Source organism: Scomber scombrus, chromosome 4 (genome assembly GCF_963691925.1).
Source record: "Scomber scombrus chromosome 4, fScoSco1.1, whole genome shotgun sequence".
Taxonomy (NCBI): Eukaryota; Metazoa; Chordata; class Actinopteri; order Scombriformes; family Scombridae; genus Scomber; species Scomber scombrus.
This window is the reverse complement of record NC_084973.1, coordinates 11375718-11394286: the sequence shown is the minus strand read 5'-3', so window position 1 is coordinate 11394286 and position 18569 is coordinate 11375718. Positions and strand designations below refer to the sequence as shown.

At 41.0% G+C, this 18569-nt stretch overlaps 1 protein-coding gene across 1 annotated transcript in view; it reads right to left on the bottom strand.

The window, feature by feature from the left end:
* Nucleotides 1-3321: 3321 nt before the first annotated feature.
* Nucleotides 3322-18569, bottom strand: part of pdlim2 (PDZ and LIM domain 2 (mystique)) — a 36812-nt gene continuing 21564 nt past the window's right edge. The window contains exons 7-10 of the mRNA XM_062417972.1: nt 10351-10463; nt 5952-6100; nt 5033-5144; nt 3322-4736 (exon numbers count right to left, since the gene is read on the bottom strand). Coding sequence (XP_062273956.1) covers nt 4544-4736; nt 5033-5144; nt 5952-6100; nt 10351-10463 — 567 coding nt within the window. The 3' untranslated portion in view covers nt 3322-4543. The remainder of the gene's footprint in view (nt 4737-5032; nt 5145-5951; nt 6101-10350; nt 10464-18569) is intronic.

The window sequence follows — 18569 nt, the reverse complement described above, 5'->3', positions numbered from 1 at the left end:
ATTGTTTTTTATTTGACTGCATTTAAAAGACAAGGGAGTCTTGATTCCAATGTGTGCCTGCAATGGGAGAGCAAAATAAAGTTATGAATGAATGCTGGTGGGTCTCTTGTGTATTGTGTGTTTCAACAGATCAAAGGCTTTTCATTCAATCAGCGGGACACAGAGGAAGCAAAGACTTTTATAGATATACTTCAGCAAATTCTGTATTGTTACTGCAGAGGGAGTAATGGAAACACAGACCAGTTTGACCTTGCATGAGACTGCCCTGTACTGTAGATGATAACTTTAAAGGAGTTTGTAGAATATTTTTGTCCATTTGGAGGCCATGGGGTAACAGCAAGTTACCCATAAGACATTATACTTTTACTGCTGTTCATATTGCAAAATTGTTTTGTCAAACTAACCTGCTGAACATTAATAAAACAATTCAAATAGTGGAGGAAGATTGTTGTTCTTTGCCTACCATTTGTTGTCAAAGTGATTTAATGTATAACAGATCTACTCCATGTTGGTTCTTAACCAACACCAACTAAATCCTTTGATTTAGAGATACCCTCGTAAAAATGTTCCAAAAACTAAAATCTTTTGTTGAAAGACTAATATTTTGTTAAAAAACGACATTTTCTCCCCATGAAAGAAACACACATTATCCAAAAAATACAGGGAATCATAAACTTCCTCAAGGTGTCCTTTTCACATTTTTGCTTGTGTATGGAAAGTTCCCAAAAATCCTGGACTCCATGGATTTGTGTTTTAAAAATACTTTTTGATATACGAGAGGCCCAGGGAGGATGGAGGCCACAGCGATTCAATCTGGAGAGCATTTCAAAATATGAGAAGGTGAACCAGGAAAGCGTTTGAAAAGGGACTTTGTGCAATTGGGCTTGACATGTATTCACTGACATATCCAAACTTCAGGCACCTCAGTCATGCAAGCATGCCTGGCAGTATAATGGTGCACTGTGCTCTGACCCACACAGTGGACCCTGGGTTTGTTATCCCTGTATATGATACTGTACGCCGGAGCAGGCTAAGAAAGCCAGCATGATTATTGAAAGAAAGCACAAGGAGTGGATGGGCGCCTGCTCAGCAACGAAACAGAGGGCTGTTTATCCAAGCTGTTAAATAAGGCTTCAAGTACAACAACCCCCTCCAACTCCACTAGGCCCAAATCTCTCTCATCTGGAGAGCACAGTTTCCATTTAAAATGTCACGTCCCAAACTGCACATTACATCAAATTGTACTTAATGGCATCCAGACAAACTTTAATGTCGTTCCAACATTTTCTCTATGCACCCCACAGCCCCCCTCGCTCCTTATAGCCAAGTAAGCAATCTTTCTCTCTCCCTGTGTCCACATCTGGACTCCATTCCAGGTGGGGTATTGAGAAAGGGGAGAACATCGGGAAGGAAAGGTGGAACACATAGAGGCTTGGATGCTCAAGAAGCAAAACTGAGATAATGTCTTGGGGGAGATTTTGGTCGAAGTTACGCAAGCTTTGGGATGTATGACATACAATATTGAGGTGACCGACGGTTCGTGAGATGGTTATTTCATGATTTCTCTTGAGCATTTTCATGCTGCCTTCCAAATCACACGTTAGAACAAAAATATCTGAGAACAATGAGTTTTCGGCGCAATCAGATGGTGAACCAAACCAAGTGACTGCTGAGACTGAGGCATAGCTCAGGCTAGTGTTTCTGCCAGTGGATAAACAAAAGAAAACTTCCAGCCGGGAAGCAAACATTAGGCCCTCCAAGGCCCTCATCTGGTGCTGAGCAGATGCACCAGTCTTTCTTTATTGAGGAGCCCATGACATCTAGTGGTGACATCAGCAGCACACAGAGAGCCTCCTCTCTGTTTGTTAGTCAACCAGTCAGTCCTTCACTTAAGGGCATTTCCTGCATGCATGGTTTTAATTAAGGATTTACGGGGTCATTAAATCCGCTTCTTCCACAATTAATGAGGTTATGTCATTATAATGTGGTGCCATATTACCAAATACCTATCAATGTTTGAGAATTATGATTTGTATTTGGTGCAACAACAGCCGTGTAATCCTGTTTATAGTATATCATCTAGCATAGGTGTTATCTAAATGCTGTTTTTATTATGCTATACATACATACTATTCATATACTGTAAGTAAAATAATGGTGTAGTTTTGGTTCAATGGTCTTTCCAAAATTCAGACACTTTTAAAACTATGCTAATACTGCCCTCTTCTGGATGGCACTGTGATTTCTGTGCGGTATTGCTGAAACTGATCTTACTAAGACTGATGCTAAACACATACAGGGTTATGTCCTGATTTTTAAGACTGACAGAGTATTCGGACACCCCAGTCTGCAGTTTGTCATTTTCATATTCTCATTTGACACAAATGCATCCTCTCAAAGGGAGCCAAAGTTATAATTCACTTTCTTGACATGCTGCGGGCTGTCAGATGTCAAACCTCTCCTCTACATTTTTAATACTCTGCATGGCTGTATCTCCAATTTGTAGGCAACAGCCTGAGTCACAAATCCACTCATGTAAATGATGAACTGGGACTCTATGCAGTAAGCAGCCCAAAATAATTGTGTTCTTTCAGAGAATTATGTTGTGTCCATTTTATTAACTTGTACTTTAAGTCCTCCAGTTATTGTATCATACTGTATGTAAATGTGGTAAAAGCAGTAAGATGATGGTAAACCAACATTATTTTCATGTTACTGTTGTTATAAAGCAACTCTCCTAACATTACTGACAAATATATGGTTTCATGGCTATTTTTCTATATTAATTGGACAATGTCCATCTCATGTTTTTAATTTTCCTTTCACAACACTTACTGTTAGTAGAACAGAAGATATGACTTGATGATACAGCTCCTCTGTGGAAAATCCAGCATGGTCAATTTATGAGTTTGGGTTATTGTCAACACAATTTTCACAGCTGATATTTTGACATATCACAGCAGGAAAACCACAAGTGTAACTAATGTGTGGACACACTGACTTAGTGAGACACTTCAATGGAATACATTGTATCATTAATGTAATTAGTTACACCTGTGTTCACCTGTTAAGACAACATGTCAACTGTGAAAAAGATCTACAGAACTTAACAGAAAAATATTTTGTTTAAAATATTATTAATATTGTCTATTGTGTGCGTTTAGAAATATTAGTAAAATATCTGTATGGAAAAAAGATGAATACTTCTTAAGACACCTGAAAAATGTACTTCTTTTTAGGAAAGCTGAAAAAGATACTAGAAGACAGCGTGAACATCAAAAAAGTGATATGAATGTAGGAAGACATTAACATCGTCACTCATTATTATTCCAACACATCATCACTGAGGAAGCTTCAGGATGTGCAATTTTATTAAGTGCCACATGGAATGTGAACATTATAGTGTATCGCTGAGTACTGCTGTAACTGGACAAATGTATTATCATCATCATCAAGTCTTCTCACACTAAATGTCCTGTGCATACATCATTCATTTTAAATGGTCTATATTATAGAATACAGTTCAATCACAAAAACATTTGTATACTGAATGAATCTATAGTCCCTCATAAGCAACAAAACAGCAAATATGTATTTTTCATCATTTCTATCTCCTAATAAATTCTGCTTACAAAAGAAATATAGAAGAACTCAAGGGCTTTTGGCCAGACTAAGGCAAAATTCAAACTCCTTTGTGTCTGTAACAATGTGGTCCCCTTTTTACACACACACACACACACACACACACACACACACACACACACACACACACACACACACACACACACACACACACACACACACACACACACACACACACACACACACACACACACACACACACACACACACACACACACACACACACACACACACACACACACACACACACACACACACACACACACACACACACACACACACACACACACACACACACACACACACACACACACACACACACACACACACACACACACACACACACACACAGGATGCAAGGAAAGCATGCAGAAATCACTCCGCTTCTGCATGTGAAAGCACGCACCCATATGCACCCACACACACATCACCGCTTGTGTACAGTACATTTTCATAATGGCATGCAGTGTAGATGAGATTTGGTCCCTTTGTGTCAGCAAAAGATTCAAATGATTATCCAGATCTTCAGATTCAGAGAGCCAGTCCTGTTGAGTTTGTCTATGGTGTTATGCAAATCTGGCCTTAGTACAATGTGGCTTGAGTCCATGGCAGCTGTGCATCATTAGAGCTAAGAATAACCTAAAGAGACTGTGGAGGCTGGGCCATATGAAGAAAAAAAGCTCCAAATTTCAAAGTTATAACAAAGGCAAGAAAGTGAATCATAATATTGCAAAGTATGGTTAACTATGATCAGAAAAGAACATCCTCTGCCATATCGTTGATGTCTGTCCACTTCCACGCCCCATTCCCAAGGTCTGTAACAGAGTCATGATGACATGGAGCTTCAGGCAGATAAGCAGCACTCTATGTCCAGGGCGGGGCGGAAGTGTGGCAGGCGAATTCATTGGCGAGGGGAGACGGTGGTTTGAGGTGAACTACCTGGGCCTTGGTACCTCTGTTTGGCATGCTTCTCACAGTACATCACGTCTCCAACCCAAAAGTGACCTCTCATTCTCAGGTTAAGGCCACAATCTGTGCAAGTGTAGCACTCTGGGTGGCGGAAGTGGTCGTCTGTGATACGCACTGCCTGTGTACTGTGGAAACAGGAATGCAGTCAGACAAAAACACACACTGTTGCATCTGAACAGGATGAAATGATTGCCCTTATCACTTGAATTTCCTTAAAAAATCCCCAAAAGATGACAACACAAAGTAATGTTATGATCTACATGTTGTGTATTTAGAAAATCAAATCTTGTTTTCAATACAATATTGTACACAATATTAAACAATTCATGTGGAACATTTATCACTGTAAAGGGCAAATTATCCTGATTATTCACACGTATGTTATCCCAGCAAACGTGACTGCAGGTGACAGAAGACTTACACAATGCTGGTGCCACACTTCTCACAGGTGTGATATTTGTTGACTCCTGCCACTGGTGCGCTTGGTATTGGGACATTGGGTGAAAGCTTCCCTGGGAACTTCAAGGCTGCCCCTGCAGTCAAATAAACATGCATAACCAGAGCTGCTCACTGGATGTCCTGACAGGCGTGTATCTTTCTGTTCATCACATCAAAATGTTATTAGTCTTCACTGCTCTTTGTCTGCAGAGCCTGTTTGTGTTGCTCACTCGTCATCACCCATGGGATCTGCTTTATGAAATATGTTTCAACACATTGGCCATTTTCATGTCATGAGAGAATGTTATTATCTGGATTTAGTTACACCATCATTTATAAAAGCAAAGTGGGGGGAAAAAAGAGGAAAGATGCACTCTATGATATGCTATTCACAATTACAACTGCACACAGGAGAGTTTTTCTTTTCATGAAGCACAGGTGATGAAGGTCACTCTTTGGTAACTGGCACTCATTTGTTCTGTAATTTCACAAGGATTTCAAAATGGAGAGGCGCCAGCAAACAAATGCAAGAGATTATGTAAATGTTGGATTTGTTGGTAATAACTGGATTGTGAGAACAACCTCTGCAGGGTGTTACTGACAAAGACTATAAGTGCATGCCATAAGTGCATGCATGCAATCAAATTACTTTGGTCCTCCATGCAAACATATTCATATTCCATTCATTTTCTGCACTTGTCCTGGATTGACTGAATATAACTTCATTAAACAGATTGTGCAATGATGTACACTAGTGAGTTTTACATGTTAAATAGAAAATGCCTTCTCTTTTTAATTTTGTGTGTGTAAGTGTGTGTGTGTGTGTGTGTGTGTGTGTGTGTGTGTGTGTGTGTGTGTGTGTGTGTGTGTGTGTGTGTGTGAGAGAAGCTGTGTTGTTCCACCTTTCTCGTCAGCCTCCAGGACCTCTTGCAGCATTTTAAAGGTGTTGGACTGACGAGGCGCCGTGCGGGACTCCTTATTCTCCTGGATCATCTTGTACACCTCTGAGTCCCTGTCAAACCTCTGCATGGCAAAGTCAGAGCTCGTACTACTGTAGAAAAAAATATAAAAATAAATCACAGGTTAAAAGGTTAAAAACATGCACTAAATGCATACAAAGAGCCGTCTGTGATGTGTGCCGTAGAAAATGTACATTTATGAGTCTGGTTTAATGGAATCCAGAGGAAATGAAGGAAAGGGCAGCAGCTGGCTTTGAGACTTTGACCTCCAAGCATACAATCTAGATTGCACACCACAGGCAAGAGGCCAAACTGTGTCCAGTTACACATCACACTCTCAACGGGATCACACTCTCAACAGCCTAAACACAAACAAGATGTTAGTGAACAAAACTGTGAAACCCATATAGCATGTGTAAAATATTTTGTAATGGAAAATAACTGTTGTTAAATCTTTTCGGCAGCCATGATTGTGTAAAAAATCAGAAATTCCTGGGCTTAACTAAAGGTAAGGCATGACAGAAAACAATGAAAATATATTCTGCAGCAAATATTAATGAAGTAGCTCTGCTTCAAAGAGAAAGACTTATAACTCTGTGTCTTGTGGTGATTCCCAGCCAGTCAGTGCACAGGAGGGGAGGGGAAGCTTTCACCTAAGGGAAGTATACCCTGTCAGCTAATTAAGCAATTAGCAAGAAGAACAGTGGCTCATTTTACAAGCAAATTCTTCACCCCTGGTGTGGTGGAAAAGCGGTTACTTTTTACTGCTTCTTCTGCACTTTATGTGTGGTTAAATGCCAACTCTCCCTACTCCTGCTGAAAAAACATGAAATGTGTGAAAAGCTCAAGTGACAGATGTATTAGTGAGTAAAAGAAACACCAAAACACAAAGTATGTCCTTGTGTCAGTGTATTTGTCTGGAGGGAGCTGGTGAGTGTTTGCTGTCAGTAGGAACCGGTTGGCCGGGTGCACTTGTTGGCCAGGTGTGGTTTGATGCCTTTCACCTGTCGCCAACAGAGCAGATGATCCCGGCTGAGCTGTCAACCATAATCAGTCAAGTTAACCTGACTGACCCACCCTGTTGTCACATACAATAAATATTCCCAAACATTTACAGTTGACCTGACACCTGTGGTGAGAAGAATCTGCCCTTAAACCTCAACATTGATGCTATGCTTAACAGTGCTTCTACTACCACTTTGGGCCTTATGTATGGTTGTATTATTGCACGAGGAGAAACTTAGAAGGACAGTGCAGCCCAGAAGTATTTGGACAATGATACACCTGGTTGTGTTTGCTCTTTAACCTCCTAATATTTGATCTATTTCAAATTCAATGTGCGGGAGTAAAGTGTTGATTTTAAGCTTTGGGTTGAGAAAGCAGTGTACCATGCAGTGCACAATACCCAAAGTTACAAGAATTGAATGTAATTTCACTGAGTCTGAGGTCTTATAGACTTAGATAAAGCCATGTTGCATATTTCGTGTCAAATCCTTTGCAGTCTATGGACTTTATGACACGCAGACTACATGATACACTCGGTATCTTCCTTGATGATCCTCGGTCATATCTGTTCTGCAGCCAGCTTGTTTCAAGGGGGGTTTTTTGCCTTCAGTTTGTGAAACACCAGCTCAGTTAGACTGAGGTCAGGTGACAAACTTGGCAAGTCTAAAACAAACAAATAAAAAAATCTGTTCCTGCTGCACTGTCCTAACATTTGGTGAAAATGGTAAGAATTGTATGAAAGTTTGAGTCATGCCTTTGAGTCTCAAACACCCTTAAAGCTGCAAGTCAGGATTTCACCCTTGCAGTCATGGTTTAATTTCAATTCCAAAGTGCACAAGTGCATTGACAAAACAGTAAAAACTGTCACTGTCCACATGATTATTGTGCTTGTAAAATCTCATAATTGTGTCTGTGTCCCACATGTTCGTACAATAGAGGTTTCATAAACTCGACACCCGGCTGCGTATGTATACTGTTCCTGCCTGCATTACAGCTAAAGGAGTTTGCTTTCCACCAGATGAACATGGCTGTAACAGGAGACGGCAAACAAGACAAGACAACAAATATGCGGCTGAAGAAAACACACAGACCCTTTCTTCTGCATCACTGAACATGGTTCAAATTGAAAACAGACTTCTAAAGGACACCCTCCAAGTTCTCCACATGCTCAGCTCCACCCTCAGCAATCCATTTCCTTTTTTCGCTAAACTCACCATCCCTTCTCACATGCAATCTCAAAACAAATGGAAAGTCTAGGTCAAATTGGTGGAAAATAAATAACAGGAGTGAGGGTCAGAGGGAACAGCGTTCATCTGAACAAGCAGTAGAGTGCATGGGTTTCCAGAAGCACGCAGATCTGACAAAGAATCAGAGGAACTTAAAATAGCATGATATCTGAAACCTGCATTAAAAAAATGTTCTCCTGTCTACACAATGTCTGCATCTGAGGACAACATATTGTTGGGTGTATAGACCAGACTTGGCACAGAGGAGCAATGATAATGATCTAGTCATAGCAGAGTCTCACAGTAAGTGTAGCCAAAACATATTTAAGATCACAATGCTTAATTCAAACCACATTTCTCAAACCGACATCCCTGCAATACAACACCTAACCTTAAGTCAGAACATGCCGACAAAAGAAATCAAAAATGTCAAAACTCGAAATGGTGAGACTCACCCCAGAAAGAAAGAAGGAAGGAACAAAGAGAGGGAGCACAACTATTCTCTCCAGTAACAGTCCCTGTATTTCTAACACCGCTATAGTTGCTCAGAGTGTAGAACAATATTAGCGCACACACATCCAGATGCAGAGCGCACACCTCTATCTATACCAGACAAGACAGAAAAACAAGAGTCTGACTGAAAGGTGTGCCCCTGGACTCCAACTCATTGGCCATGCGACATAAAGTGGGTGGGTAAATGGGTGTCGCTGAGTCTGTGATTGGCTGGGGAGGAGCAGGGAGAGGCTTGGTGTGCAGGCTGGGGGCTCCAGACTGGGGGCCAATTAGGGGGAGAAGTAAAATCTGACTTTTTTGGGAACATGGGGTGTTTGGATATGACTGCAGTTGCTGACACGTCATATCACTAGCCGTGGTTACCAGGAGGGAACTGGGGCCAAAGTCAACCATCCTGCACTGTGAAAACACAGGCACCAGGCTCTCCAGCAGAGAGACAGTATACACAAACGATTATGTGAAAGGCTAAAAAAGGAAAACAGATTTTCATCTTTGTTGAGGCAAAAAAACATTATTGAGTCTATGTGAATCCAAAAATGTTAAGAGGGCAGCACCTGCATGCTAAGAAATGAGTCACGTTACAGCCACATCACCTCATCAGAGGGGGCGAAGCAGGAAAAGGCAAACTACAGTGCAGGTGGTGGGACGCAGTATTGTGTTTCCCAAAGGCTGAATATTCAGACTCAAGAGTGCAGCTGCAAATAGCTCTAAGCACAGAGAGCCAGCTGCTCAACAGCACTGAATTCACAAGCTGCCTAACAGTTGTGCACCAAATGACAGACTTTTGAAAGAAGGAAACAATGATTACAAATATACAAAGGAATGTTATATCAGTACAATGAAACTAGAGCCTGAAAACTGGACTAAATGACATACAGTTGAATCAACACATCTCTGCAACAATCTCAAACAAATGTAACGTGTAACATTGACTTTAGGGCTACAATGATCAACAGAAAATAATCAGCAACCATTTTGACAATTAAAAAATCCCAAACATTTGCTGTTTATAGCCTTGCAAATGTGAGGATTTGAAGCTTTTATGTGTCAATGCATGATAGTAAAATGAGTGTATTTCAGTTTTGGACTGCTGATCAGACAAATAAGACATGTGATGATGTCACCTTGGGCTCTAAAATACTATAACAAGCATTTTTCACTGTATTCTGACATTTTGTAGACAAAATGTAGAAAATAACCAGTACATTAATTGATGGCTGAAAATAATCATTACTTGCAGCCCTATTTCACTTATATTGAAAGCTTTTCTTGTTATTCTCTATTATATGTAAATGAAAAGTCTATAAACTTTTCAGGCCCGGGTGATGTTGATTTCTTAGACATGAATTTGTGGCTGTAATCCCCACTGGCCTTTGGATGGCGCCAAATGACTGTCTGTATAACATACACACATACTGATACAGCGGGTCATATTTCTACTACAAACCACATTTTATTCAACAAACTGAATCACTAAAAGATTAGATATGTTTCCATGGCAGGCAGTATAATAAACATCACTTACATTACAGTGAATTATGGTGTTTATGGACTATGTCTAACATTATTTTAGTGTTTGCAACGTGAGCGGTCTTTACCTGCGACGAGGGGACATGGGTATGTCCCGGTCGATGGGACTGTGGGGTGAGTAGCGTCCTGGTGGGGTGGGGGTTCTGCTGGAGTTATTTCTGTAGTCTGAGGAGGAGAAGTCCTATGAAGGAAGAACACACAACAATGAAAGTGTGAGTAAGCATGAAAGTCAAACTTCCTGCAGAAGCTGAAACCAAGTTCGCAGTTCAGAGTTGTGGAATCTGTTGAGACAGTGTGCAAGTGCTTAGACCATGATGCAATGTTAATGTAAAAAAAAAAAAAATTCACACAAAGAGCTACGTTCAGTGCAGAGGCAGGAATTTGCAGGCAGTATTTTTGGATTACTGCTCCACCAAGCAGTGCACTGGCACTAAACAAATGTTGCGTCCTTATGTCAGGAAACTCTAAATCTGAGAGGTCTACACTAAATAATAACCTGAAATAAAACAAAGCCTGACACACCGTCATGTAGGATATATTTAGTCAAGATTTATCAGAAGCTTAAACAAGCTCCAGATGTAGAAACAGCCCACAACACAGGAGATTGTTCCCGTGACTTTATTATTGTCCAATTTGCCTGAAACGAGGAGAAGTTCTTTCAGTTTCGAGTGCAGAATAAACAATACACTCCATCATTGTTTGATTATTTTAAATGCTGTGTGAAATAGTTTCTGCTGCCTGAGTCATGACAATTATTCCTCTACTGCTGACTGATCAGTTTCAATCACAGCAACCTTTTCCACATTTTATCTTGATGATCATTCATATCAGAACTGTACTGTCTCTGCTGATAGAAGACAGATTGTGTGGCAACAGATGTTTGGCACTGACCAGCTTTAGTTTGATGGGAAAGGCAGAACTACCATGTACTTGAATGAGTTCCACATGCAGTGCAAATCTCACAATTATTCATGGCAAATATAAACAGGATCATCATGACATAAGAGAAGACATCCCACTTGTCAAGAACTTAATTCAGATAAACTAAACACTTACTAATCAAACAACTGTGTAATTCAGGAAGGACACATGGAGGCAAACCATCTCAGTTGATCTCATAATTAAGTTGATCATTTTAACTTTCTGACAGAAGAGGGCGCTACATACCTACTGTAATAAGCTCATAACACTTCAGCAGATGAGCCAATGACATGTTTTTATTGTTGCTGTTCTTAGCAGAAACCAAAGTCAAGAGCAGAAACAGTTATGGGCAAAGGTTGATTTATCCATGTTTAATTATGTCATAAGAGAGTGTGAGTAAGCCAATAGTGAAATTGACCTTAGGCACATGTTCACACTAAACACTCAGCACACCTGGACTAAGTCTGCACAGCACATAACTCAAGCCAGACACTTTTACTGTCAGGAATCCCAACAAACAAATTGTTTTAGCCACAACACTGTCTGGGCCATAACCATGTCCACCTGAAATACTGACCACTTATTGGTCCCCTACAGTATACTCAATGCACTGCTGTAATATTCACACTAAATAACTAACTTTAAAAGAAAGAAAGAAACAAGCCTCCTAAGAGTTTCACAACTTCCAGTTTGCTGGAGAAACAAAGTTATTACTGTCTGTGCACAGTCCAGGAAAACTAAGACTGTGAATCAAACAGTCCACAGACAACTCCAGAGTTTTCACAATAAAGTTTACTGAATTTTTCTCCCTCAACCGTCACCAGCTGGCATAAGTGTTGCACAGGCTCCATCCGAGGGAGAAAAGTCTCCACCCGGCTCTTTGAACCGGCAAACTTTGGAGACTCAAGTTGGAGTTGGTGCAGGACCTCGATGCTGACACAGTGGCACTGATGAAGTCAAAAATTTGTGTGTCCAATGCCAGCACCCGCTTCCAATTCAGCAACTCTTTGAACAATGTCTCTGTTCTCAATTGAGTCCAATTTTCCTCTTCTTTTTCCTTAGTGAGTGGGCAGATTAGTGGTGCGTGCCAGGAAGCCTTTACCAGAAACGATCATTGGGACGTCTCCCTGAGATTCCTCCCAGGATAAACCCTGCATAATAACTGCAGGCTCATAAGATCACATATTCCATATCATCAGAGTACAAGAATAGAGACATCCACGTCCTCTCCTGCTGTGAACCAATCTCAAGCACATATACCTGATAGACATACATGCTTTAGGGATTCAGGAAGACCTACTGAAGCCACACAGTATGTGCACATGAATCCACAATAATGCAAAACAAGCCTATGTTATATAAGTGTCTGGCTACTGAATGTGGATCTTCATGCTGTCCAACAGAAATCTCAACTCTGATCTATGAGACTCAAGAGGAATGCAATGAAGTAAAGAAAAACAAAAGGAAGAAAGAGAGGAAAAAAAACAAGCGCTGCACTGTGACAGCCTCCGATGCCAGCCTTTTATAGCAGTAACCATGGTACAGCTGGCAGCTGCTTCAGACTGGATCTCCCGAAACTGCTTTGTTTTAAAAATCATCACTGTTCCATTGTAAGCCCTCAAACCATTACACATGGTTGATCTCAGGGCTACAATGCATGTGGGTAACTGCACCACGCCAGTGCCAACAATGCCCCCATGTCTCATGCACCAACAAACTTAGGGAGGGGCTCAGCCAAGCCGAGGGAAGCCTATTATTTGGTCTTGGATGGGAGCAAGGTTCAAAGATGGGAGAGACCACTGGAGAAAATCCATCAGCCAGTTCTTCCTGGTTCCTGTGGCCGACTAGAGGAGGAAGCTCTGATTAAAGCTGCACTGAACTATAATCAGCAGCTCGTAGTCAACATATGTGGGATCATTAGGGGAAGTCACTGGTATGCTGCGATAGTCTGGAATAACACATTCAACTATTCACTTTGCATCATATAAGCCTGAAATTTAAGTGTTTGTACAGAAGAGGATGAATGAGCAAAGGCCCTGAAAACCTATTCTCCCAATCAGCTTCTATTTAGGGCCAACACAATTTTCTGTCACATCAGTTTTTTCTATTTTACATTAAAGATGACAGTATTGCATTTGTTTTTGTCTTTGCTTTTTTACTGGCTTGATGTGGGAAAGCAACATCTGATCAACCCACAGCCACACAATTAATCCATCAGTTTTTGACTGTTACTCTTAAATATGAGCGCGCAGGTGGTCGAGTGGTTAGAGCGCATGCCACATATGCAGCGGACCCTGGTTTGAATCCCGGAGGACCTTTGCTGCATGTGACACACCCCCCTCTCTCCCGTGATTTCCTGTCTCTCTACTGCTAATAAAAAGGTGTCTATGCCAGAAAAAATCTTTTTAAAAAACTCTTAATAAATACTACATATTGATGTGTTTTTCTTAAACTTTACCTTTGATTGTTGCTTATTTAGTCAGGGGTATTTAAGGTTATAGAGCAATGAAAGTTTCATGGGCTTTAAATGTTAAAATATCTAACCTGCAGGATTTTTCCCTCTACAAGGGACAGGACATCTGCAGCAAAGATGGCAGACTAGTTGTGGAAAGTTGAGTTGAAGTCGGCTGTTTATTCTAATCATCCATGCATCCATCCAGCTTGTATACCTGCTTCATCCTGTGTACATTTTAAGGGGGCTGGAGCCAACCCATGGCATGCACTGGGTGAAAGGCAAGGTACATATCCTTGGAAAAAGTTTCAGTTATTAAAAATGTGACACTATTAAGCTCTCCTGATGGTGTGTAAAAATACAAAGATCACACGTGCAGACTTATTGTCATTGTCGACCAAGACAGGTGCAACCCAATAAACCATGTATGTATTGTTGTTTATAAAATTGTTCTAAATAGAATTTGAGTAATGCTTGATAAATAAACTTACTTTGATCTGATTTAAATGAATAAATGCCTAAGTGTGACTGGCTGATGTTCAAAGAGGAACTTATACAGAAGGGGAAAAAACTGTGAAAAGTGCAAGATAATTACTCTAAAACGGACAACAAGCCTCCGTCTATGATTGGCTGCTTCAAGACACAAATAAACAGGAAATGGCAAATTGAAGTGAGGACAGCTGTTTCAGATCAAGGCCCATGGGAGACGCTGGGGACAGTGCCAGTGGAGGAGCCTTCAGTCTGGCTCCAAGCAAGCCACTCTGCATCATCATCATTACCACCCTGCAGCTTCAATTACAGGGCATGGGCCTGCAGCGTGCAGGACAGATGCCTAGAGGAGCTTTTTATTTTGGGAAGCTTGGTGCTGCTGTAAGAAAGTGCTGTAACTGCTAATTCACTGTCTCCACCACAGACATGACTGTTGTACTACAATGAGGCGGGGGACACCAGACATCCTGGGCTAGGTAATATTCAAAGCTGTGTACAGTGTTTCCTAAAGCACGTTAACAGCAACTAACCGTAACTTTCATTATCAATAAAAAGGGACATGATGCTATTTGTTGTTTTCTTTTATGATGGATATCTATGTCAAACATGGTCAAAATACCAAAACTTGAGGTTAATGGTTGAAGGTCAAAAGCCAGACCTTCAATCTGCTCTGAAAACTCTGTTCGCCACGTTTTTTTGAGACCTCAATTACAATCTGATGTCTGCCCATCGTGCATGCGAGTAAACAGCTGTGTGTTCTGTAGCCTTGGTTGCTATGGTTGTTGCTGTTTTTCCATGTGGTGATTGCGCTGTCCACTCTCATATTTCGGATCAGATTCCAGCTCAAACATGTAAGGATGTGTTTGATAAGTTTCAAGTGAAGCATATAGAAAGTAAATAAATCATACTACTAAAGTCTGTTTCATGGTTTGCTGACGTAATCTCCCTCGCTTCTGGAAGAAGCCGCAACACAGCTTCCAGAAGCCAACCAATCAGAACAGAGTGCTCCTCGGGAGGGGAGCCTTAAAGAGACAGAACCTAAACAGCCTGTTTCAGACAGAGGCTGAACTGAGGGGGTTTTGTAAAGGGCCAGTATAAAATAAAGAAAGATTTTTGAACTGTAAATGTTGCCCAGATATTCCAGTACAGCCCTCAAATTAAAAAAATGTTTTAAAAAGATGTCCCCCTTAATCTCTCAATCATTCAACATTTGCAACCATTTTGTCTATAAAATGTAAAAAATAAAAATAGAAATAGTAAAACAAATCCACATTATTAACTTCTCAGAGAGATATGAGGTGACTTATTCAAAACGTTTTTTATACAACATTATGAATCCCACAGATAAAAAAATACCTCAAATACTCCTAAAATGAAAAGCTGGAAAATGTGGCATTTGGGTAAAAAATATGGGTAGATTATTTTTTCCTCAACAAATACTTATTAATTAACTTCATCCCTGCATTTCCACTACCTTAATGCTCCTATACAGGCTGTGATGAGTGGATTTCTTTTACTCAACATAAGTCCAACATTCAATATATGTAAAGAGGATCCAAATTTGCAACCTAAGGCCATGTTTAGGTCACCTTTTAAAAATGGACGATTTGTTCTGTTGAATTCAAACTGTTCATATAAAGTACCCAGTCTATACTACACCAAGTTCTAGAAGTCAAGCTCAATCATCTCAATCCTCTATAATGCTTTCTACATATAAAGTCTTGGCCTCGGCTTACATAGTGCAGCATTCATTAACATGGAATAAAGTGACAGATCTTCGTGAGGCCAGTACCGATACCTCCCCCTCTCTCCATGCGTTCACCACGGCCACACACCATCAGACTGCTACAGATATAAACCATATGTACAAGATTAGAGGCCAAATGAACAGCGTAGAGATGAAGACAACAGTATGACTGTGAGCGTAAGTCACTCAGCGCACTATTGCCACTGTCAGCTATTACAGAGCTGCATTTAGTGTATAGCATTCAGCTTGTGAGACTTTCTGAACTGTAGTTTGAGTCATCATTCCTGCTGATGTTCAACATCATAAATCTGAATGTTTGTGAATTATGAAGAATATAATTAAAAAGTAAATAGTTTTAGACCTGAGATAAGTTAAAGCCATCTCATGTGATCATAGTGAAGGTGGTCTGAGGGAGGCTGCCACACTACCACCAAAAGTCAGAAACACAATGAGGAATGAACACAAAGAGTCTGAGTGTTTATTTGTCCAGGAAGGGTGCTACAAGCAACACATTTTTCATCCCTATTAAATTCCCCACAAAGCTCTGACTGGAACAGTATATAAAGCTCATTAGACATCTGGAGTTCATTATTGTTGGACTAAATCGCTGGACTTCATGATACCTTTAATTTATGGCTGCCTGGATCCCTCTTTTCATACTGTATGCATCAATGAAAAGACAGTAATGTTAAAAAAAAGCTGAATTTAAATCACGTGTGTGGATAAAAATCGATACAATGAGCTGGGGGATCCAAGTGTGGTGCCACTTATACCAGCTCATCTGTGAAAATCCCCCTATAAAGATGATAGAGCTCAGTGCCTAATGGTTAATAAGTCTGCAAGCATCACAACCGCAGTAATTAGACGTGGCTTGCACTATGCATACTGACAGAAACCATCTGGTGTGTCTGATTCTTTGGTTTCACACAGAGGTATAGTAACTGTGCTACATAATATAGTACTACAGCCTAACATGCAGCACAATATGACGAAGTACAGCCTAATACTCATGTTACTACAGGAATTTCCGTGAATGGCTAAAACATAAATCTATAATGTCAGCAAGACATACATTTATGATGTCTCAGTTTAGCAGAATTATTCTTCAGAGCGTTAACTGCAGATGTTGTTTTACCACTTTAACAATTATGATTTATGACCAACAAATGCAGCCATAGTAACGATTACCCTGAAACGTATGTGTTGTCCTGTGTAAAACTAGGGGAATATATGCTGACATGTCTGTTTTTGCTGGCATGAATACACTGAGGGGCAGTTATACACGTCGTTCCCTTGACAACAACTTTTGGAATGTTGACATACCGCTCAGCCACCTTCGTAAACAGCACCAACTTGTAAAAAGGCCCATCTCTCCCGGCCAACATTTCTCCATAAAACTTGCAGGGCCGAGTGTCCCCATGAGTGTGTCCGGGGGCCTGGAAAGCACAGGGAATCAAAAGTGCCCCAGTTTGCTTTTCCACTCCAGGGGAAAGAAAAACAGGCGTGCTGATCAATCAGTAGGGATGAGGAGAGGCATGCTGCCTGTGCAGCGGCCACAATGGACCCGAAGCTTAACGGCTACGCGTCCACGTGAAAAGGCCTCACTCTGTCCGGTCACAGAGCTCACTGTGCGGCGAAGAAGAAAACATCCCTCCACTGTGGCCACTGCCAGCACCACTCCCCCAACACTGGCTTGGCTTAGCACATCACTGGGCTGCCAAACCAAACAACAGACCCACTCATGTCCAACCTGAAATAGTACATCATTTTCAAACATCATCATCAAGGAAAAGATACGCACATCTGTATTTAATGCTGCATGAGAAGCCCCTACAGGTGAAGTGAATTTACCTCTGAGTCACCAGTCTTGAGGATAAAAACGTCTTGTAACCTCCCTCTGTAACCAACAGTGCGTGCAATATAAAATTTTACATTTTGACTCCATTTTAAAACATAAACTCTGTTCTATTCCTGCATGCCAAGTCTCCATTTCTGCTCCAAAGCGATGACCACAGCTTTGCACTCCTATCCTCAAAAACCTCTAGAATAGAGCAGGACAGAGCTGAATGTTGTGCAAGCCTGCCTGTCATGATGAGAATAGTGGACAGAAGGATATCTATGGAATAAAGGATGTATAGCTAGATATTTACCCACTGGATAAAGAGCTCACTGACATGTCAAACAGCCAAGGCCAATCCACCAAATTTAGCACAAAGAGGAAACGTTTGGTCTGCATAGTCCCAACACCAAGTGTCTTCCTGCATGATCTGGCCATTTTGCACAAGGAGAGATATTTATAAAGCAACCACCCTATCCCAGCACAGGATCAGGCAGCCCATTGAGGCAACCCTCAGGAACCTCAAAGTACAGCAACTGCAAACCCAGACAAGGAGCCTGGTCCTAATGGCCCAGTGACGGGTCATGTCTCATGAAAAGCAGTTTGGTTTTGGCCCAGTTCATCGCAACAGAGATCCTGTTGTGGTCATTTCTTGATGATATAAACAGATGCTCTGAATCATGACACTGGCCGGCCAGTTCAGATACAATCTCTTGCCCAGCTTAAAGAAATCTAGGATGCCTTGGCTCCTTTTGTCATAGTGGTGAGCTAGTAGATCCCAAAGCCCAGGAACACATCATGACATGACAGAACAAAACAATCCTGACAAAGTGAATCAGTC